Here is a 24,127-nt window from a genome sequence, read left to right as displayed (position 1 = left end):
GCTCAATCCCCAGTAGGGGGCATGCAAGAGGCGGCCAATCAGTGGTTCTCTCTCATCATTGATGTTTCACTCTCCCTCTCCCTTCCTCTCTGAAATCAATAAAAATATATATTAAATAAATAAAAATAAATAAATAAATAAATAAATAAAATGGAATAAAAGCCCTTGCTTGTTTGGCTCAGTGGCTAGAGCATTGGCCTGAGGACTGAAGGGTCCTGGGTTTGATTCTTGTCAAGGGCACATGCCTGGGTTGCAGACTTGATCCCCGGCAGGGGACATGCAGGAGGCAGCTGATTAATGGTTCTCTCATCATTGATGTTTCTATCTCTCTCTCCCTTTCCCTTCCTCTCTGAAATAAATTATATATAAATAAAATGGAATAATAATCCAGCCCAGGGATTCTTACAGGATGGCAGGATGACCTCTGATTACAGTGCCAATAAAAGAACACAGATAAAAGTGGGCCATTGGGTCATGCGGGGAAAGCACACTCAAGGGTAGTCATCACACAGACTCCATGTCTGTTCACTCTGGCATCTGCTGACCAGTAGGGTTGATTTCGTTCATCTCACTTCCTCCCTTTATGATATTAATGTAATACTTGATACATGCAACAGAGTGGGTAACTAATATGTAAGAAAGCATGATAATAACCTGAACTCCTGGGAGCGTACCGTGAACTTGTTGTAGAAGACCAGAGAAGAACCAAGCAACGCTTAGAGAAACGGAGTTACACAGCTTTCTTACGCCGGCGGACTCAGAGGAGGTTGCCTCTCAAATTCTGAGCAAACCAATATGGTGGAAGCCCCTCTTATACCCCTTTTGGTTTCTTTTGTCCCCCAAATATGGATTATACTTCCAGACCTTTCTCAGGCTTTGCAAAAAGCCCCAGGTGTTGGGGGTCTTGAGACCATACCTAAGGGCCTGGCCTGGCACCAGGCCGATAACCCCCCTCCAGAGGCTGTGTCACGGTTTATGGCCTCTGTAAAAATGTGAGCATTTAGGTACCAGGTCTTGCAAGACCAGTTTGTGGAGAAAGGGGCAATGACTTAATTTTAGGTTATCAAGAATGTACACTGGGCTTGCTGGCACAGATTCAGATTGCTAGCCCCCCCAAATATCAGGGTTACATTGGAATTAGCCTTTTAGCCTTCTCAAACTTAGTGCTGGCTAAAACACTGCCAACGGCCAGCACCACCCTGTCCTCCTCCCCGTCTCAGCAGCCCGGAGGTAAGCTTGAACTTGAATTCTCAGGGTAGTCATTGTCTTGCATTGCAGATACAGTTTTATCATGTTTGCATGTATCCCTAAACAACATATGGTATAATTTTTGAGCTTTATCAAAATAGTATTATATGGTATGTGGTGGTTCTCCGGGATGCTTTTTTCACTCAACAATGTTTCCCCAAGAAAAGTAGAGATGTGGATTTGGGGCAGGCGAAACAGAGCTGGAATCTAGATTCCAAGTGCTCAGCTGTGTGATTGCATGCAAGCTTCTTCACTCTGCTGAGTCTCAGCTTCCTCGCCTATGTAAACCGGGCTCTTGTTTCCCTTACAAGGTTATGAAGAGGACTAAATGGACTGCTGCATGTGAAATGTTCCTATTGCCAAACATGTTTTTTAAAATTACTGTGAGCTTTTTTCTTTCATTTTTTTTCTAGCTCAGGTGGGGAAGTACTGATCCACAGGGGGGAAAATACAAAATTATTTCTCCCTAGATAATATTAACAACTTTTTTTAGACTAGGAACTGGGAATGTGAATTTTATTCAGTAAGTAAAGTCATTATGAAAACATGTGCTTCAGCTATATATTATGATTTGCTAATGGGCAGAGGAGGAGTGAGAGAGAACCAGGGGGAAAGAAGAAAAAACAGGAAGAGAGAAACTATTAAAGGAAGGACACCAACTGTGTTTCTGCTTTTTGAAATGTCAATTAAGCATTGTTTACAGATCTTCAACTGCTCCAATCGCTAAGCCTATTATGGTTTGCTTACAATGTATCCTTTCAGCAGACCACCAAGGAAGACATTCTTTGGGGGGTTTGGGAGTGGGGGCAGCAATGGTGAGCAGAACAATGTTCGAATGACATCAAGCTGGGAAGCAGATGGAAAGTTCTATAATCTGTGCCAGGTAAAATTCCTTGTGAAATCCCAGTCCTCAATGTAGCTCTTTTCACATGTACCTACTTTGTAGAGCACAGCGCTTAATTTTAATTTTATCTTTTTTAGAGATTTTGTGGTTCACCTCTTACAGTATGGCTTTTGTTTGCTTCCAAAATAAGGTTTTCAGCAAATAAGTGGAAAAGGCAAATGCAATCTAAGCTCTGGAGTCAGGAAAGTCAGTGAAATTGACATTAAAATGAAGTGCATTAAAATATTTATATGCGCATTTGTGAAATATTAATGCGACTTCCTGGAAACACACAGGCAAACACTCTGGGGCAGGACACCCTCAGACCTCTTTAGAGACTTGCCTTTTAACCAGACACAGTTTTCGTCACTGGGAATGTTCCATAGGCCTCAGAGCACACTGTTCAGCTGGAAGTGTCAGCTGGTCAATTATCCTCTTCAGAGTCAACCCAACACACCGCTCCCCTGGGCCAGCTGCCCCACCCCTCTTCACACCTGGAGGGTACCAGCCATCTGCCAGTGGAGAGGCCACGAGGACTGGCCCTGTATGGGAGTGGGCACCTGGCTTTGGCTGCTGGGCTTCAAAGGCATCCTTGGAGATGTGCATTCTCAAAGGCCTCCCTCTGCCTACTGCTTGGCCCTATGCTTCCCAAGAGATTCTGAGAAACCCAGCAGATGCCGTCAAACACCAGAGAGCTGGGCTGAGGAGACTTGGTCAATAGGGCTTTAAATAACCTGGATGAAAGGAAGGTGAGGAGGAGCAGTCTGTGGGCAGGACGGAGTCCGGGTGCCCACGACTTAGGGCAAGGCCCATGTCTGTCCTGTTCGTTGTCCTCACTCCACATCTAGAACAGTGCCAGGCACATATTGGTTCACTGACAGACTCACGGCCCATGGATGTTGTCTGCTGAGATGCCCCTACCCGAGGGCAGTGTCCTTTACTGTGAGAAGATAGACAACAGCAAGTGTGGCCATTTCTCTCTTTCCCAGGAATGGAGGATGAGGCAGGGAACAGTAAGGGATAGATGAGTACTTGTTTAAAATGAGGCAAAGTGAATGTTCCATCCATTTCCACAGTTTATCACGCTGAAGCAAGGAGCATAGAATCAGGAGTCAGGAAGTATGGGCTTTCATCAGACGTTTTCAGAAATTTGCTGTGTGTCATAGACCTAGTCGCTTCCTCTCTCTGGGCTTCATCTTCATCTTCAGTAAAATGTTGGGTCAAGATCTAACCCCATGGTCATGATTGAAAACTCAGACTGGGTTTGCCAAAGCCATTCACTCTCGCCTTCCTAGCAGGAGGACAGTGCCTACCCACTACCACACTTGACTTCCTAAGAGCACCCATAAGCTCCCATGCCAGAGCATTCCTTGCTGGTCTATGTGACCAGCCACAGCCAAGAGCCCCTCACTGGCCCAGGGGCCCTGAACGCAGTTCTCAGCCTCAGCTAAGGGGCTGCAGGAGGCCCAGGGCTGGCTCTGCCTGAGAACTACATGGCGAACTCACAGCTTTCTGCCACAGCCCGCAGGCCCACTCATTTCTACCGAGAAGCTTTTCCAGAGCTGGACGGCCCTTCTGTTCCTGTGGGGCTCTTTAGCTCAGAATCCATCCACTTGGGTGAAGGCAGCTTGATCCCCTCTCTCACATGAGGGGCTTAAAACTTGCTACGGACAAAGGGAAAGGCTGCCTTAGGCCCTTTTCAATGTTTTCCCCTCTCTCCTTCCTGGCTCACTTTTCCCCACTCACCTTCCAAAACTTTCCCTTTCTTTCTACCTCTTCACAGGTACTTTCTCAGTTTCAGGGCCTCACCCTAACCTTTTTGATTTCTGGTTTTCAAGGGTCTTCTCTTGGGTTTCTGGAAAGCATGGCCCAGACATCTATGTCCATTCAGGTTCCCTTACCATACTCACTCCAGGGTCTATCCAGGTAATCCACCTCTCTTCCCTCTCCGTTCTCCCTGTGGGTTCTTCTTTATCCTTCTCCATCCACATCTCTATTTATTTATTTAAAATATATTTTTATTGATTTCAGAGAGGAAAGGAGAGGGAGAGAGAGATAGAAATGTCAATGATAGAGAATCATTGATTGGCTGCCTCCTACATGCCCCCCACTGGGGATCCAGCCCTCAACCTGGCCATGTGCCCTGACCGGGAACCGAACTGTGACCTCCTGGTTCATATTTCAACGCTCAACCACTGAGCCACGCTGTCTGGGCACCATCCACATCTTTAAAAAGTCCCTTGCCCCTATCTTGGCCATAGTTGGCAGGTGCATTTGTTTTCTGGGTCTGTTTTAATAAATACCATAGACTGGTTGCTGAAACCACGGAAATGTATTCCTCACGGTTCTGGAGGCCCGGAGTCTCAGATGGAGGTATTGGCAGGATTGGTTTCTTCTGAGGCCTCTCTCCTTGGCTTGCAGATGGCTGTCTTTTCCCTGTGTCTTCACATGGTCGCTCTTCTGTGTCCTAATCTCCTCCTCTTATAAAGACACCAGTCATATTGGAATTAGGGCCCCCTGTTCTCATTTTAACCTGCTTACTTCTTTGAAGACCCTATGACCAACCATTGTCATATTCTGTGGTATAGGGGTCGGGAGACACAACTCAGCCCACACCGTCAGGGATGATAGTGATAGTAGAGACAGTACAGGTGTTACATGCCATATCTGATTTAGGGAAGGATATAGAAGGTAGGTGCCTTGTAGTCCAGAGGGAGTGGTTCAGTATGACCTTCTGAGGCCTTGTCCACTCAGCGTACCCTAACCCTGGGTGCTCCCCCAGAGTCACAGGCACCTGAGCTAAAATAAATCAGATGGAGAGAGACCTAAGAGAAGTCAAGCATCAGATAAACCAGAAGTTTAATAAAAATGAAAAAAAAAATTACAATACAGTGGCTGGCAATGGGCTGCTTTAGAAGGTCTGATAGATTGGTCGTGCTGACTCCATGTGGGTTGTAGGAGTTCACAGGATTGGTCCCTCACGCCCGAAGACTCACTTCACTCATTTGGCTTGTCCCCATGGGGGAGGCCTCTGTCCTCCTGGTGTAATTTTTGACCAGGCTGGTTCTGGACTCCCTCATCCTGTGAGGAAAACTGCCTGAATCTGACCTTCACCATTGATGACCATGTCATTTACATTGTTTTCTTAAGTCCACACGTGCACTCCACGTTCTGAGGTTGACAGATGGGTGAGAGCCCATTTTATGGAGAATAAGAGCTTTGGGAATGCTGGCACCTCCTCTGTAGGAAAAGCCACAGCTCCCAGGGTCTCCTGGATCCCCTGCAAACTCCTCTGAAGCCTGCAGGCCCATCTCGCTTGCAACAAGTTCAGAAATGCAGAATGCCTGGGTGCTGGTGACAAACGGGACCAAGAGTCTGCACAGAAGGGGGCCCCGCTGGGCCTGGGCCTCCTGGGGGCCGCTGAGAGCCGCAGCAGTTAGGAGGTACTGCTCCTCCTCCGGGGGTGGAGGGCTTTCCTCTTGGCGATGTCCTCCTCTGTGTCACTCTCACAATTCCTCTGGAAGAAAAAAAGAGACCCGGGGCAAGAGGGTCATGAGATGCCAGGAATAGAGTTGTGCCACGCAATCAGGCCACATACACCTGGGCCAGAGGGTTGCAATCCAGAGAGGTGGATGTTAAGAGGAAGGTTGTTGTTCTGTCCAGAGACTGGGCAGGGGGCGGAGAGGATGGGGAAGGACCCGAGTGAGGCCAGAGCAAACGCCAGGAGGAAGGAAAACAGGCAGCCTAGTGTCTAGGGGGGAACAGGTGCCAGGAGAACCCAAATTACAGAAATCATGAAAATTATATCTGGTGGCTGCCACATGACCAAGACCACTTGGATACATGGTCTGTGGGCTGATAGGTCTCCTCGGCGCAGACTAGAGAGAAGAGGGAAGAAGGGAGTCACCAGGACGTCCTTAACCCCTGACAGTGACCACTCTATCCCCCCTGTTCCTCCACTGGCTTAGGCTGCATCTTGAGCGAGCCTTGCCATGCGGTTTTCCCAGGGAAATAGCTTTTGTGCTCCATTTTTATGAGAGAGGAAAAGAGTCAAGTACATTCCATGGCTAAACCAAAGCTGAGGCCCTGGAGGTCATAGTGCCTTTTCCATTCAGGCCACACTGATCTACTGAATTATTAAAATTACTAAAAGAAGCACTAATTCAAAAAGACTTAAGCAAGTTATAAAAAAAACCTGCTGTAAGATGTTCAATTTTAATGCTTCCCAAGCAAAAGGACCTATTTATTTATTTATTTTTTTTAAGGAAAGGCCCTTTGGGAAAACTTTGTAATGGATGTCTAGGACCCAATCCTTTTCCACTTGCAGGATGAGCCATTGTGATAATGGTGCTGAGCATTCGAGTAAAAAGAGGACTTTTTAAAATGTTTAATCAAGGACAAGTCTTAGGATAGAAATTGATAGTCCCTTCAATACTTTCTGGTCCTCTCTCCCCGCGGCCTGCATTATATCAGGGCAACGCAGTTGGAAGGCATGCCTGCTGTCCACTATATCCCTTCCCAGGGCCTTCTCCCCTTTCCCTGGCCATAGCCACTTGGAAATCCAAGGTCAAGATCAACTTTAGCCAAACACATCCTGGACCAAGCCCGGCTATAACAATAAAAATAACTCAAGCTCCGCTGAATAGCAACTTTTTAGTGTGCGTCAGAGCCAAACAATAAAAAAGTAAGCTGGGGGAAAGTCTGCCTGTCATTAATAGGGATTTTCAGAGGGAGGGAGTCCAATTCCTTTTATAGGAGATGAGGAAAGCGACCAGGGAAGGGACATAGCTTGGCCAAAGCCACATAGTTGTTTCAGGTCTCTGGAGCCATAAATACTCAAGTCCTGAGCAAGAGCAAGAATCAAGGAGAGCTGAGGCTGAAGAAAGAGGAACCCAGGATGTGTGGGGGGAGGGAGGAACACAGGGACTGTGCCGGGTCCTGGGATTCAGCCCGAGTGCTGTGTCCTAAGGCTGCTCAAGGCAGACGGCTCATCTGTCTCAGGCAGCTGCCTTCCAGCCCTGTCCTGAGCAGGAGTCACCTTCTGTCCTGACCTGTGCCACCCCAGACACTCCTCGGGCCCTCACCACACTCAGAGAGCAGTGAGGAGCATCTGCCTGGGGAACTTCTAACAGCTGAAATACTAACACTGCATTCAGAAGCACTGGCAGTACATTGTAAAGTCTAGAGGAGTATTTTAGACAACAATAACCGCTAACCTGTATTGAGCACTTAGAGTGTCAGGTTCTAAGAATATGTCATCATTTAATCCCTATGACTGCTCTACGGCATGGGAACTATTGTTAACCCCATTTTACAATTGATAACATTTTGGCACAGAGAGGTTAAGTAATTTCCTCAAAGTCACACAGCTATTATGTGGCAGATGTGAATCCTGGTAGTCTGGCTCTAGAGGCCACACTCTTTTTTTTTTTTTTTTTTGAGGCCACACTCTTGATCAGTGTATTATAAGTCCCTCAATTTAAATGTACACAAAACGGTAACAAGCTAATCAAATATAAGATATCTAATTATTATTATTGATGTTCATCTAAAGCTAACCAGAAATAAGGACAACTGAAACATGAATATAAAGCTCCCATTCTACAGCAGATCTCTGGATTGCCAGGAATACATTTTGGATTGCCAGTGGTAGTCTCAGTATCCGGAGCCTCAGGTCCCCGGCAGGCTACCTGTCCTCGGGGAGAGGCTGGGCACTGAAGCGGCAGCAGTGTGCCCACCAGCAGAGGACTGAGAGCCCCAGGGCTATGCTTCTCCTGGCACCTTCTCGGTCAGTGATGGCGAACCTTTGAGCTCGGCGTGTCAGCATTTTGAAAAACCCTAACTTAACTCTGGTGCCATGTCACATACAGAATTTTTTTGATATTTGCAACCATAGTAAAACAAAGACTTATATTTTTGATATTTATTTTATATATTTAAATGTCATTTAACAAAGAAAAATCAACCAAAAAAAAGAGTTTGCGTGTCACCTCTGACACGCGTGTCATAGGTTCGCCATCACTGATCTAGATGGTCCCTCTGAACACGAGGCCTCCACTAATCACAGTGCAGAGGAAAGCAGACCAGCAGAACTGGCTGGAAACAGTTAAGACCCAACTGCCCCCCTTCATCCCCGGGCTCCAGGCCACCCCCGAATTCCACCCCAGAAGAAGGCACTGCATTTATTTACCAGGCTCTCATCTGGCCTCAGGTGCACCTTCTTCATCAGGGAGCGGGTGAGGTGGTTACACAAGGAGACAATGCTGAAAGAGAGCTGAGGGAGGGAGAGAAGAGGAAGTGCCAGGTGAGAATGTGCACAGAGACCCTGGAGGGAACCAGGAACCCACCTGGGTCCCCTGCACCCACAGCCTCCCCCCCACCCCTAAGCCCTCACACACCTTCCACCGTCTGCGGACATACTGCTTCTTGAAGTTCTCCAGGTTGACCACGGACTCCCTGCGCACCAGGGCTTGCTGGTTGTCCACCGGCTGGGAGACAAAGCAGAGCATGGCAGCTGACACTGAGCTCTGGGCAGCGGCCACCCTCTCCACAGAACCCCCAACCACACGCCATCCGTAGCCTGACCCTGGCACCCCTGCCGGGCAGCGCATGCGGAGGGATATCACACTGAGGACAACATTTACAGGCGTCTCAGCTGTTCAGGAGATGCCCTGGTGCCCCTGAGCTATTCTTACCACAGCCAGGTGCACATGCTGGCCAGGGCAGAGCCTGAGCTCCCGCAAGAAGAAGCGAGGGAGGCAGGGCTTTCGATCACAAATCACTTTGGGACAGGGTTAGTGTATGGTAGTCTAGGATGCCCACTGTGCACTGAGCATGACGGGCTTTAGCGAAACGGATGCCTTGTTGGCGAACAGGACATTGTACTCCATTCAGAAATAATGGAAGGAAATCGGGGCTTTGATGGAGGTCAAGAGGAAACGGAATGTGTAGTTGCCACGAAGTCTGGATGACTTTTCTGAGCCTCAGTATTCTCATCTGTAACATGGGGACAATAAGTAACACTGTATATCAGGGTTACTTAGGATTAAATGCATGTGGGTATGTAAAGTGCTTAACCTAGAGATGCTCAATAAATAAAAATAAATTATTGATAGCCTTCCTGCCTTCTCCATTCCTTCTTTATAAATTTTATTTTATTTTAAAAATAGCTTAGAAAAATAAAAAATAAAAATAGCTTTTTTATCAAAAAATTTAAACATATTTAATGTATACAATTTGATGAGTCAATTCCCTCTTAATTCTTCCCCTTTTGCAAATAAAACACAGTTTTCTGACACCAAGAGATGGGTTTTGGGGTTCTATGAACCTTCTGAAATGGTTTATAAATTTTAGTATGTAAACTTGTAGATGAATATTCACAGCAGTATCATTCACAATAGTCAAAAAGTGGAAACAGCTGAAATGTACATTAACGGATGATGGACAGACAAAATATGGTCTATCCACACAATGGAATATTATTCATGAAAAGGAATGAAGTAGTGATCCATGCTGCACATGAATGAACCTTGAAAGCATTATAATTGAAAGAAGGCAGAAGGAAAAAGCTACATATTGTATGATTCTATTTGTATCATATGTGCAGAATAGGCAAACCCATGGAGACAGAAGATAGATTAGTTGCCAGGGGGTGGAGAGAGGGAAGAATGGGGAATGACTACTAACGGGTATTAATAAAAGGTTCTGGAATTATATAGTGATGATTGCTGCACAATCTCTGAATATACTAAAAACCACTGAATTGTATACTTTTAAAAGATAAGTTTATAAAATGTGAATTATATCTCAATTAAATAATTTAGAATTTATGTACAGATAAACATTTCTTCTGAAGAGAGTCAATAGCTTTCACTGATTCTCAAAGGATGGTCCATAAAGTCCAGCTCTACTTTTCTCTCTGCTCTGACCGCTTCCACACAGCAACGCCTCATTTGGCACCTCAGTGAATGTGGGGCGAGGCAGCTCATTGGTTCCTGAGTGCTGGTCTTACTTCTAACCACACTTGTTTATTTTCCATCCAGCGGCAGCCGGTGCACACTGCTGGCCCTCACTGGCCTGGACTTAACATCTTCCGGCAGGAGGCCCTTTCCACGTCCACCCAACCCCATCGTCCTGGAAGGCCTCTGTGTGTTTCAAAGCCCAATTCAAATGTGACCTCCTTTAAGACAACTTCCAAGAAACAACGTCACTCTCCCCAACATGACCAAAACACATGAGCTCCCTTATTACATATACCATCCATTTCAGTCCCACTAGTGGAAAACAACCTGAGGGCACAGAAATTTCTTCATGTGTTTGTCAATGTTCCTGGCCCCACCTCCTTCCCACTCAGAGCATTCAATAATGGGTGCTTAAGAGTTGTATGTGGAAATTGTTTCCCTGAGCTGTTGAAGAGAACAACTGGAATAAAACCTAGGACTGAGGACCTGCTCACTCCTATCAATGAGAGACCAGGCACCTGGGTCAGCAGCCATGACACCATGACAAGATGTCATAACACCATGACTCCCCACAGCTCTGTCTGAGAGTCAGCAGAGTTCTGTGGGGGGTCAGAGAGGAGAGTGTACACAACCTTGACACGTGAGAGAAAGCCAGGGCAAGTCACCCTCCCAAACGGGAACATAGTGGTTTAGATCAAAGGGCGCAGGAGCAAAGAAGGGAGGGAGAGGAGAAAGAAAGATGGAGAGGGAAGAGAAGAGCATAGGGCACTGAGGGGAGCATTGGGCCAGCTCTCCCACTCCTTCCTTAATTGCCTTCACCTCCTCTGCCACACCTGCAAGCCTGGCCCTGGGTTGAGATCTCACCTGGAAGGGAGATGCAGAAGAGAGCAGAGCCTGCCCATTCCTGGTATCAAAGCCTTCCAGCAGCTTCCTGACACTCTTAATGGAACTCAACACGTTCACCAAGACCCCCAAGGCCTGAACCACCTGGGTCCTTCTCCAACCTGATTTCCTCCCTATAACTTTCCTATCGTTGTGGCTCCCATCACACAGGTCTGCTTGCTAGTCCAGGAACCCACGGTCTCAGGGTTTTGCCCTTGCTCCTTCATATTCACTTTGTCACTTTGTTCTGGTCATTGCTTAAATGTCACCTCCTCAGAGAGGCCTTCCTTGATCATCTATATAATAAAAACCTAAGCAACTCTTACAGCAGAACGACCAGAATGATTGGTCACTATGATGTGCACTGACCACCAGGGGCAGACGCTCAATGCAGGAGCTTCCCCCTGGTGGTCAGTGCACTCCCACAGGGGGAGCACAGCTTGGCCAGAAGCTGGGCTCACAGCTGGCGAGCACAGCGGTGGTGGTGGAAGCCTCTCCCGCCTCCTCGGCAGCGCTAAGGAGCAGCGAGCCAAATGGTAAGGAGCAGCGAGCAGGCGGGTGGTAAAGAGCAAGGAGTCCTGGACTGCGAGAGGGTGCAGGCCAGGCTGAGAGACCACCCCCACCCAGTGCATGAATTTTGTGCACTGGGCCTCTAGTCTTATATAAAATAGCACCCAGCTGCTCCACAGAACTCACTGTGCCTGTGCCCTATTTTTCCCAGCATGTGTCACTGTCATTTTATTCTGCATTTATTTGGGGGTTTTTTTTTTTGTTAGTTCCCCTCTCCTGCACCTCCCAGCAATTAGTGTCTCCTTTCCAACGTGAGTTCCTGCCTCCCCCCAGCCCCAATCCACAGAACATTTCTACCTCTAACTTCACTAATGCCTGCAATTCACCTTTGGCCCTAACCCTTGCAGGGGACACTTGTACTCCATTTGGAGAGTTTGATGAGGCGGGAGGAGTCTATCCACTTACTGATTGGCACCACTGCCAGGAGAGAGATGCCTAAGCCCCATGGCTGGAAGGTTAACATGCAGGCTAGGGGAGTCCTGCTTATGAGAATCCAATCTTCCAACTGGTCTAGCAGTGCCAGTGACAGCAGAGAGGCCCAACTAAAATATCAGGTGGGATCACTTGCAGAGGCCATTCATGGGAGGTGATGCAATTCCTTCTAGCCAGCTGTCTATATGCTACACAAAACAGCATGAACTCTGACGAGGCCACCGGGGCTATAAATCTATCAGCCTGGCCTTTCCTAACCAACAGCCTCCCTGGTTGCTAAGAGAGCTCACCAAATGCTGACACTCTCATCTAAGCCTTGAAAATCAGAGATGTAAATTCTGCTGTGAAATCTGTTCCCGGAAGGAACGTGGCACTAACACTTTTGATAAATTTGAGAGTATGAGGGAGATGGAGCTATGTTCTGCCTGATGCCACCCCTATCTCTCTGCAAACAGACAGTGCCCACCTTCCTCCGGCCTGTAGTCCTTGGGGGTACCAGAGAGTCTGGGCAATTTTGACCAGGCTCCTAGGAGCATGTTTTGTGTCTCAGAAAAATGTCAGCGAGGCAAGAAGACAGAATGCTGTGGCCGAAGTCAGGTTTTGTTTTGCAGGCGCAAATGCCTTTCAAAAAGCCCAGTGGGGTGACCTAGGTCAGCGCCCTCATCCACAGAGCAGGGGGATGAAGCAGCAGCCACCCTCCAGGCATAAAAAAGAACCCTGGCTCTTCAGAAGAGGCACTCCGGAAGATTTTCTTTAAATACCAGGCCTCCTCTAGAAACTGCAAACAGATGGCAAGTTTTCAAACCTCCATCTGTGCCATTTCTCCAGCCCCATCCTCCACTGAAAACCAGGGACACCTGGGTGCCCACTGCCCTCTCCTGTCCAGGTCTGTTACTCTAGCCCCCTCTCCCCTGATCTCTCTATAGGCAGCCCCTCCACCTCTGCCTTTTGCTGGCTGGTTTCCTGGCTGAAGCCTAGACTCTACCTAGACTCACCTCCCGAAAGGAGCGTGTGAAGCTCACAGGTGCCTGAGTCTGCCTCCTTACAAACGGGTGGGGAGAGCTGCAGAAAACATGTGTCCCTGCAGGTTGTCCCCACATCAAACAAAGGCAATGGGAAGAGGCAAGAATGCCCCTTTCTTTGCCTGATCCGGTCTCACTTTTCCCAGTTAGGTCTCAGCATGGAAACTCTCACTTTTAATCCACTCTCCAGGGCCTTCGGTCTTCTGAGCCATTTTCCGTCCCCAGGAAAAGCTTCCAAAGCTCCCCCTTCTGTACGTCACAGAAGACAGGCGACTGGAGAGACATAACAACCAAATGCCACGTGTGGATGTTGTTTGGATCCTGATCTGAACAAACCAACGATAACAGATCATCCTTGAGAAAAGTGGGGACACGAGTACGGGATGTGTATCCAGATGATATTAAGGAATTCATCCTGATTTTGTCAGGTGTGATAATGACACAGTAGTAATATTAATAGGAAAAGTCTTTATCAGAGATTCCAGATGAAGAATTTGTGAGTTAAATAAATCTGAATTTGCTTTTGAAATACTCCAGAAAAAGTAACAGTGGAAATGAATGAGACAGAACTGGCCACAACTTGCTCACTGTTGAAGCTGGGTAATAGGTACATAGAATTCACTACACCATTCTCAATACTTTTTGCAGGTTTTGAAAAATTCCCCTAACAAAAAGTTAAAAACAAAAACTCACTTTTTAATCTCTGTCATCTTCTCTTTAATTCCCACTTCCCAGTCCAGGGTCCTGGCCCCAATCTGGGTTTATCCCCAGCCCTCCGAATTCTACTCGGCCGCTCTCCAAGGCTACAGCTTGGGGTGGGGGAGGGGAGGGTGTTTAGAATGTTTCTGCCCTTGGCCTCCCCTCTCAACTTTTCTCAATCAGAATTCATCTCTCTCCTGTTTTCTGGAATATTGGGTACCTCTATTTTATCACCATGGTCTCTCCTGTCTCTCAGTGGGTTAGGTCCCCGTTTATCCCAGAAATGGAATCTTTTACTCAGGAGTTGTCTTGTCCGTATCTGTCACCTCCCTCCAGAGCCGAGCACAATCAGTGTTTGTTCCACTGAACTGGCCCCTTCTGCTCCTCAAATATGCCCACTGCTGGGTCTCGGCTCCAGGGCAGAGCCTTCTCCACAGGCCAAGAGTTCCACAGACAAAGGAGAAAAGGCCATTCAGTTCCATAGACATTTGCAGCGGGGATGGCATCGGGGCACAAAGCCACCTCCCAAGGGGCCGACTGCACCATGTGATGGAGTGAGGTGGGAAGCCTCCATGTCCATAATCACCTATAGGGGAGCGTGGGCAGTGCTGGGAGCGGGTGCATGGAGGAGACTCTGGCTTCTCCTGTCATTGTTATTCCTCACACCCCTTCAAAGCCAGCCGCCTGCATCGCAGAATCAGTGGTACCCCCCTTTGTGTGCCATGTGCATGCCCTTCAGAGCAGGGCTAGGCTGCCGCCTTCCCCAGGAGCCAATTCCAGCTTCCCTGGGTACCATTATTCAGGAAGATGTCACATACTCACCCTCCCCACCCCAAGAGTCCAGAATGGCATTTGCACAGAGCACAGCGGCCGATCTTTCATTAACAGCCTAGTGAATGAAAAATCTGACAGCAGCTGGGTCTGCCCACAGAGCAGTGCCCCAGGCTTTTCTCCGTCTAAGTACAAGTGCCTAGGGACCATGAGCCCCACCCTGCCCTTGACCCCGTTGCTAAAATTCCAGCTGTGGGCGTGTGGGGAGAAGTTCAGTAGGCCCCCTGGCTGCGTCTCCTTGGGTTCTGAAGCCAAAGGGTGATGCATGTTGGACTGGCCAGGTGATGGGGAAGGTTACAGTCTTCTCTGGTTTCCCTGAAACAGTTGGGGGGCATTTCTCAGTTCACTGCTATTTGTCTTTGGAAGTTCTTAGTACAGAAAAGGATCTGTTTATAAAGTGTCTAAGTGACAAATCGTTACCAATGACTGGACTTGAACATAAAGAGGACAATTCCATGCCTGTGAGGAAAACCTCCTATGGTTCTGACTAGCTGGGTGAACTTCAGACAAGTCCTGCCCTGTAAAGTGCTGCCAGGGTGTCTGGTGGTTCACCTCTGAGGACCTCCCTGCCTGGAGAGCCTGTGGCTGCTGCCACAATTCTAAAAGAAACGTATCCCTCCCTCTTCCCAGTCTCTCTAATTCAAATCATCATCAACGTCTTTCTCTTCGATTGCATTTTATTTCGACGTCCCACAAGAAAGTTTCCCCTGAGTTGCTCAGTCAGGGCTTCCTTTCCTTAGGAAACCTGGCTGTGTGAGGTCAAGGTGTGTTGACATGGCCAAAGGACCCTTTAATAGGAACAGTGTCTTATGCCAAATGAGTACATCACATCCTGGGACAGGGCATCCTTGGAGAGATGGCAGATGGGTCATTTGTCCCAATTCTCCCAGGGAAGGCATAGGAACAGCTTTGCCATCTTTTATTGATTCCAAGACGCACATTTTTGGATCTCTGAAATCAGGACTTGTCTCCCAGTCAATGGCATCTTATCATAACTGTCGGTCTGAAGTGAAGGCAGGTGTTCATGCTGCTTCTGCCAGACTTGGGGCCACCAGCCTCAGGCTGTCTGACCTAGAGTCTCTGCTTGAGGTCCTTTTGGATCACACCGATTGTGCAAATTCGCAAAGCATGAGGACCACCACCCGGAGTGCCTATTCTTAGAGGAGGGTTTGTCATCCGCCCCAAGGGAAAAGGTTGGGACTCACATTCTCTTGCTTTTCCTTTCTCACGGTGGCCTTGTCACTTACCCTCTTAGTACAGGTGTTCCCCTTTGTGTGTGTGTGTGGGGGGGGGTCTCCTATTGGACTTCCCATCTTGGGCTTTTTATCTTTCTTATTTTTGGTACATAATAATGATGTGTCTTATATTTGATGAAAATACGGTTTCTTCTATTTGATGAAAAAAGTTTGTTACAATATTATATATATTTGAAATGATCCAGCATGCTAATAGAAAAGGAGGTAGACTTTTGAGGAAATGCTTTCATGAGATTAAAATCTCATGTCTCGTCCTAAACCACCTCCCATCTGTGCTGCTCACTAGGCGTTTCCCCCCAGCACATCGGGCCATTGACTAGCTTGGCATCCATCATGGCTCCCCATGACTCTTGGGATAAAGGCAGAGGTCTTTGATATGGCAAAGCTTTGCCGGTCCTGCATCCTCTCCAGTCACATGTACACAATCCTTTTATTCTCTCCCCTCCAGCTTTCTTTCTATCTATGTAATTTCAGCCTCCCATGCCCCCTCCCACCACAGAGCCATGGCGTGATGGCTCTGTAGGGAACAATTCTTTCTCCCTAGTGTGCTTAGCTGATCTCAGCTCAGCATCACCACCTCGTGGATGCCTTCCCTGATTAGATCAAACCCTCATTGCAGGCTCTTACAGTAATTCATACTTCTCATTCCCAGCATATGTCTCAGCTTCAGTTCTACGTTTCTAGAATGTTCTTGGTTAATGTTGGAATCCTTCACTGGACTGCAGACTTTGTTAAGGCAGGAAACATGCCTGTTTTCTCTTAGCTTTGTATCTCCAGGGCCAAACCAAGTACCTGGCAGTTGCTAGGTGCTCAGAAACTATTTGAGAATGGGTGGATGGTTGAATCTGCATATCACCTGCCTCGGAAGCAGAGAGAAAACTCCTGAAGCCTGGGCAGTTAGGGGAAGCAGGAAGGCAACAGACGTCTCAGGATACCTCCACTTTTGCCACAATTATGCCCTTGGGCAGATCACATCCTCTCTGTTTCCTCATCTCCAAACTGGGAATAGCATTTACCCTGCTTCTCTGACAAGGGTAGGTTGTGAGTCTATTAAGACACTTGGAAATGATACATCTTTTCCCCAACCCCCAAGCTCCTAGCCCAGTTCTGGGCCCACACTCAGGCTCTGTCTCTATGAGCAGATGATGGGTGCTCCTCTGGGAAAAGGGTGATAAGCACACAGTCCTCAGGGGGTATGCTCAAAGCTTGGGGTCAAGAGGGGACCACTGAACCTTGTGCCTCCCAGTCTTAATGTCCACCCTCTTCAAAAACCCTCATGGAGTTTCTCTGACTTTTTGGGGCCCAATGCCCTAACTACGTAAGAAAAGGAACCTTCTTGCTGAGTCCCGTTTGGTATTCATTCGCAACACAAGGCTGAGGCCCTTAGCCAGAGGGAGACAGCTGGGGAAGGGTGAGATGCTGCCCTTCTCACCCTGTGGGCTGGGCTTCAGACAGGCTCAGGCTGGACAGGAGCCAGGGCTGCGCCCTCTAGGACATATTCCTCCATCATCCGAAGGTAGGAAGCATTCCATCCATACCTGGCAGAATACGTGAAGCTGCTTATTTTACCGCTGGGGTCTGAACTTTAATATTAAGATGGATATTTACATCAAAGTCTCGCAATTCCTTCCCATATACCTCATCTTAGAGTCAGGCAACCCGAGTTTCTGTTTCATCTGTATCAACCAGCTATGAATGACCCTGAGAAAATCATTTTCCCTCTTTGAGTCAATTTCCTTAACAGATAAATGAAAATAATAGTAACAGCAATCATAATGCCACCGACTTTCCTGTCTTGCAAAGTTATTTTAGGGATCAAAGACCTAAGGATCAAAGATATAAGTGCTTGATAAGTGATGTCAATGCAAATGAGAAGTAATATTTTCTCTGTGCATTTAAAATTCCTCCTTCTGAAGCACGAAAGCACCAAGCTGACTTACTATTACCCCCCGGTTAGCTCAATATTACCCAAGATCTGCCACCCCCAAGGCATATAGGTGGGAAGTGAAATGTGCACAAATCCATGATCACACATCAGTTATCAAGCATTTCCCCAGAGCCAGCTGTCCTCCCTCTAGAGAAAGATACATTGACGGCTGTTTATTCTCAATTGTTTTAACAGCTTGGCTGCCCTGCCAATCCCCCATCCCAGAAAACCAGGTTGGTGAGAGGAGGTGCAGAATGAATAACTTGCTAGTACCTCTGTGATTCTGGGTTCTGGAAAGGGGGTGGAAGTCTATGCTACAGACATACATCCCTGCAGGAGAACTCTAGCTGATGCCCAGCAGGGCCGTTGGAACATGCTTCTGCCAGCCATCCAGGAGGCATTGCTGACGAGATTCTGGTCCTCAGAGCTCCAAGCCGGCCAAGACTTTGTCGCTGCCTGGTCTGCTGCGCTGCTCCGCTAGGGGCTCACTGGCGTCCCGGCACAACACAGAGCCCAGGCCATCTGTGCTCCCACTCTCCAGCTGGCAGCTGCCCACCAGCTCCTGGAGCCACCGTAGGTCTGCTGAGAGCTCCTGCCTCAGAGCTTCAAACTGCACCTGCAGACGGTCCAACTTCCTGGCCATGCTTCCGAGGCTGGAGCCTGTGGTCTGGATGTCTTTTCGCAGGAGCCTCTTCAAGGACTCCACTTTGCGGAACTCGTACCTGAGCTGGGACAGGTCATGCCGGGCACTCTCGCTCTCCTCTCGGTACCAAGCTTCCTTCTCATTGAAGATGGAAACCAAAGCTTCCACATCGTCCTGGATGGTGTCATGGGCCCCTGCCAGGGCATGGCATCCCTGGTCGACCCAAGCCACATCCTCCATCACATGAGCAAAACGCTCAAAGTTGACGTAGGTGTTGTTGGGAGGCATGCTGGAGTGGCATTTGAGGGTGTACTCTCTCAGGCGCTTGGTCTTCAGCTGGGTGGGCTCTGTCTTCCGCTGTTCTGGGGCTCTGGCTTCTCCTTTGGACTGGTGGGTGTTTAGACAGAAGAGCCAGAGTTAATTTGACTCCTGCTCCAAAGGGCAGTCCGAGCTGGAGGCAGAAGGCACACAAGCAGCCTCTGGCATTCACTGCATGCGCCAGGCCATGTGGAGGACCAGGGTGGGATGAGCACCCCTACAGACCATCATAAAGCGAGGAGTACAGGGGTGCTGCCTGCATGCTCACTTCAGGGCAGGGTGGCCCTCGGCATTAGAGGGTCTTCACACGCATAGCATTTAGGGCGCTCACACAGACAGGCAGGCTGCAGCACTCTGCAGGCATCGACTCAAGGCCAGGAGCACGCAGGGCCAGGTCTCACAGTGGGCGGCTGAGTGGCCTCTTGCCTTCGGGGCCAGTCAGCCGCCTGGTCCTTGCAACACTCAGCAGGCTGAGCAAGGAGGCAGCCCAAGAGACTCCCTAGCTCTGTGCCTTGAGCCCACCCCGAAGCTGGAGGGCCCTTGGCCTTCCTCATCCTTCACTGAGCAGAGGAATCTGGTCTTTCTGGAGCACTCCAGCCCTCCCCCTCTACCCCTCAGATCATCCTCGCCAGCTCTCTCATTTAACAAACAGTTCAAGGGAATTAGAAGTCCTACTATGTGCCTGGAGTACACAGCTTCTCAGTTAACAAAACTAGTAGGGCCAGAGTCCCAGTCTCCTGATTCCCACCGCCCCAAAGGGCTTTTCATAGCACTTTACTGTGACTAGACCACAAAACCTCTGGAAAACCAGCAGCTGGAAGCGCAATTACAAAGCAGGTCAGGCAGGGAGTTGCCGTTGTTCCCCTGTCCTCCCCAGAGGGAACGGAATTGCCCACAGAGGCTCTTCCACCAGGCCTCCATCTCGGAGCCCCATTCCCTGAGGTCTCACGGTGCCTGAGGAAGCCAGGTGACTGGTTTAGTGTCCTCCTTACTCAGAGCCCCAAAAGTCAGAAGGAGCCCTGGTTACAAAACTGAGATTTTTCATTGTTACCAATCTCTCTCTACAACTGGGAACAAGAGTGACACATCATCCGACAAAGAACACTTTGTAAGATGGCCCTAGAGAAAAAGGGTTACAACTAAGGTTTCTGAGGGTTGCTTTTTATAAGTCACCTGAACCCATGAAATAAAATCTTAAACCTATAAACCTATTTGAAAAAGGCCCAGAACCTTGGGGCCTTCCAACTAGCTTTCATCTGTGCCCATGGGTCAGTATTTCAAGGGTCCTCTGCATCCAGCCACCCCAGCCAGCCCTGGCGACAGAGCGGAGACCTTCCTGCTCACTGGAACGCATCACTGTGCCCTTACCGTGATCCAGGGGTGTCGGAGAGCCTCTTGGATTGTGAGCCGCTTCCTGCAATGAGGACCAGAAACAGAGGTGACCCATGAGGACAGAAGCTGAGAGCAAAGGTCTTCATTCTTACTCTTCTTAGATTAGCATTTTGGCATTCTTTGATCACTGCCATCAAACCAGAATAATGGGAAACTGCTGAATTCTCTGCACTCCAGAGAAAATGGTCCAGACTGACCCCTCTGTAGAGTGACAATACATAAACCCTCATCTTTGATCCCAAAGTGGAAGGGCCTAACGCCACACTATAGGAGAGTCGTAAGTGCTCTTTTGAGCTTCCCACTTTCCCTTGTTAAACCTTTGGTCTCTGTTTTCCTGTTTGCCTCCCAGATCCTTTCTCAGCTCTGCCTTCACTGTACCCAGGTAGGATGCTGCTGCCTAGCACTGCCCTTAGCTGGAGAAATCAACCTCCGTACTGTAGAGGACCCCACTCTGGCTCTCTCCAAAGTCTGTAGGACCAAGAAGCCATGACCTTGTAGAATCTGTAGACCTTACTCCTGCCCCAGGTAGGAAATGCTCCGAGCACCTAACTCCCTACAATTCCCTGCCCATTTCCCACTGTGACCCCACAGCCACAGAGCTCACCCTCGGTCCTGAAGAAGGGATAGGATTACTATGTCTCCTATTCTCCCACTTTTTGGCCTCTCTGAGCTCTCCTCCCCACCTGAATTGGTTTGAAACCTGCTGCTTTCCTTTTCAAATTCAAGTTCCTGGTGCTTTGGGGACAGACTGCACAAGATAATGAGTCCCAGAGAAACCCGGGCTGACTTCCAAACACACACACACACAGACACACAAATATTGCACACACACAGATACACACTGTGCACACACCACATGTAGTTATTTGCATTTCAGCAGGAAAAGAAGCAGAAAGGCTTGAGCAAACAAGATGAATGCCAGTCCACACTTCTCAGCACCTGCCCAGATTAGACCACAATGGCACAGATGACAGCCCGTGAGAAAGTGGGGACAGACTGACATGGGGAAGGGCAACAGGTGCAGGTTAGTACCTCAGAAGCCCGTGCCTTTCTCTGTCCTCTTACCGGGTCTCTTTAACCAGAAGCTTCCGAATGAAGTCCTTGGCCAGCTCACTGGTCTGACTGAAGAATTCCTCATCAAAGTCGTAACTCACCGCTGTGATATTTGCCAGTGTCTCCTGCTTCGTGTCTCCCAGGAAAGGGGATGCTCCACTTAGGCTGAGCACAGAGAGAGAGAACACGTGACTACAGGAAAGTAGATGAATAGGGGGTGATGGACTCAGGTAACCCTGACTCATACGATTGCATGGGGTTGGGAGCTCCCAGCAACACTGCCTGAGCCCTCTGAGCAGCCAGTCAGCAGCTTTTTCAACTGAGTCCAATTCAATACACTTTACGGAGCTCTAACTAAGCACTTGACAGAAATTGTATCTTCAGGAGACTGGAAAGAGGAAAGGAGAGAAGCACAGCAGAACAAAGTAGAATATAATAGAAGGACAGACAAAGGACTGTGGGAGCACAGGATGGAGGGGAGGCTGAGTATAGGCTTCATGGGGGAGTTGACACTGGCGTCAGTTGTGCCATTAGGGACTAGAAGGGGGTGTGAGGTTCCCCTGCAAGGTTTGTGAAGGAGGCGTCATTTAAGTAGTGACTCCTGAATCTACTGTCTCCTAACACATATGCCAGTTGCTTATGGGAAACCTCTACCTAGAGGTGCCATTTTCCCAGAAGTCACTGTGCCCAAACCTCCCTCCTTGAACTCCCTGCCGGGATTAATGATGCTACTTCACAAATGCATCCAAGCTGGAAACACAGGGGTCACCTCTGATTCTTCCTTCCATTTCCTCACCTCATCCAACTGGTCAGAAAGTTTTGTTGGTCAAATATCTCTTGAAAGTCACCCCCATCCACACTGCCATTTTCTCAGCATAGTGCACCAGCAAATATTTGACATTTCAATCTTAGGTTCAAGCTAGGTAAGTTACTCAGCTTCTCTGATCTACAGTTTTCTTATCTATAAAATGAAGAAATTAAGTCTCCACCTCACAAGATTGTTGTGAAGAGTAAATATGTATATAAAATGATCCATACAATCATGCCCTCATTAAAGATCTGAAATTGGTGGCCATTATTATCGTCGTTGTTAGAACACAAAGAACCTTCTATGGCTCCCCATTTTCTCTAGGAGCGATTTTCAACCTTTCTCACCTCATGGTACACATAAACTAATTACTAAAATTCTGCAGCATGCCAAAAAATATATTTTTGTTGATCTGATAAAAGTTAGGTATAATTTTGAATCAATCACACCAGACAGCTATTGTTGTGTTGGCTGTTGTCATTTTTTAATTTGATAACCTCAGGGAAAAGAGGTCAGTGCCCCTGCCTAACTAGTTGGGTATTGCATGTTTTAAAAATGCTTGTGGCACACCAGTTGGAAATCATGCTCTCTATAGGATCACATCTAAACTCCTGAGCAAGGCATCAGGAGTTAGTCCCTAACACATTCCTTATGCATTTCGCCACATTTAACATGCTGTTTCCTTCCTGAGCAGGACATTCCTTCCATCCCTTTATACCTGGAGAATTAACCTCATTCTGTACAGTCCAGTTCAAATCAGGTCAATCAATCAAGCTCCTTCTCCTCCCCCAAACCCATTAAACCTTCTGAAGCCCCAGCAGACCATTGGCTCTCCCATCTGTGTCTCACAGAGACGTGTTCATACTTCCACCATAACCTTGGTCCCACTGGGTGAGAGTTAGCTACCTGGAGTCATTCCCCAACCCACCCCAACACAGGGAGCTCCAGACTAGCAGGGCAGACTCTCCATCATGTCACTATCCCAAGTGCCTGGCACAATGCGCACCATGGAGCAGGCACTCAAAAAACTGTACGGAACTCAAATGAGCTACCAGAAGTCTATGTGCCCTGTACACACTGGAATTCTTTAACATTTCAATGCGGGCACCAGAGTTCTGAAGAAACCAATGTTTCAAGAGCCAACATCTGACTATTCTGGCTCTGATTTGGAACTATAGAGCAATGCATCAAATTCTCTCTCTTTGCATCGAATTCCTCTGGGGCTTTTAAAATATTTGGTGCCCAGATCCCACCCCTAGTGATTCTAATTTAATAGATCTGGGGTGGGCCTCAACCATGGTGGTATCAAAAGGTCTATGTACAGTTAGGGTTTAGTCCCTCTCTGCAGCTCAAGGGGGTCCCCCACATTGTACAGAGCCCCCAGTCCAAGTACTGCTGGTCAGAAAACTAGTTTATGGGGGTGTTGGGAGAATGACCCCATCAGCTGTTGAGTCTGGCTGTGGGCGGACTCTCATCCAATGTGCCACAGAAATAGCATTTTCCAGGTGTGCTGTGAGGGGAAACTGGTTGGGAAGCACTGATGGAATAAACAACCACTAATCAGCCATGTTCTAGGTGCCAAAGCAGCGCCAGGAAATTGGCACATGTCAGCTTATTTAACCCTCACAACACACCCCTGGTAGGAAGTTCGTGATTCCTATTTTTCTGATGAGAAAAACAGGCCCAGAGAGAGTTAAGAATCTGCCAAGGCCACGGAGATGGAAAGTGTCAGATCCACTACACGCAGAGCTGTGCAGGAAATCTCTGCTTGAGCGACTTAAAACTTCAGGAACAGAAAGGAGAGACTCCGGGGAGAAAGGAGGAGGGAGAATGTGAGAGCTGGGGAAAGAAGGGAGAAAGGGAGAGAAGGAGGCAGGATCAGGGAGGGCATAATGACGTGAGAGCTGTCATCACAAGACTTCTGAGTGAAAACTGACATTCTCACAGCAAACTTTGGTCTGGGTGAAGCAGAGAGGTGGGCCCCAGCCACGGTGGGGATGCAGACACAGGCTGCACAGTATGGAGGGCCACAGGCTGCTCTCCTGCCCAACTCCAACCCCAGGGTCAAATGTGTGGAATGGAGCTAAGAGGGCTTAGCCTCAGGTTTGCTGTGTGGCTCGAACACATCTGGTTTATGGTTGGTGCTCAGTGTCAATCTGTCTGTCTAACTGCCCCTCTCTCATTCCTCCGGCTTCCCCCAGG

General features: G+C 48.3%; 1 protein-coding gene across 15 annotated transcripts in view; it reads right to left on the bottom strand.

Annotated features, from left to right (window-relative positions):
* Window positions 1-4,958: 4,958 nt before the first annotated feature.
* The window catches only part of DAPK2 (death associated protein kinase 2), a 111,269-nt gene continuing 92,100 nt past the window's right edge, over window positions 4,959-24,127 (bottom strand). For 12 of the 15 annotated variants that reach the window (XM_081097993.1, XM_081097995.1, XM_081098003.1 and 9 more), the window contains 5 exons: window positions 21,130-21,282; window positions 20,041-20,086; window positions 8,530-8,619; window positions 8,322-8,405; window positions 4,959-5,648 (listed from right to left, as the gene is read on the bottom strand). In XM_081097993.1, the coding sequence (XP_080954119.1) occupies window positions 5,568-5,648; window positions 8,322-8,405; window positions 8,530-8,619; window positions 20,041-20,086; window positions 21,130-21,282 (454 nt within the window). In that variant the 3' untranslated portion in view covers window positions 4,959-5,567. Of the gene's footprint in view, window positions 5,649-8,321; window positions 8,406-8,529; window positions 8,620-8,826; window positions 9,128-17,984; window positions 18,742-20,040; window positions 20,087-21,129; window positions 21,283-24,127 lie in introns of all 15 variants that reach the window. The other 3 variants (XR_013996375.1, XR_013996377.1, XR_013996376.1) reach the window with 3 other exon arrangements.

Source organism: Myotis nattereri (genome assembly GCF_964212035.1).
Source record: "Myotis nattereri genome assembly, chromosome: 1".
Taxonomy (NCBI): domain Eukaryota; kingdom Metazoa; phylum Chordata; class Mammalia; order Chiroptera; family Vespertilionidae; genus Myotis; species Myotis nattereri.
The sequence above is the reverse complement of the archived record's forward strand: the minus strand, read 5'-3'. Positions and strand labels throughout refer to the sequence as shown.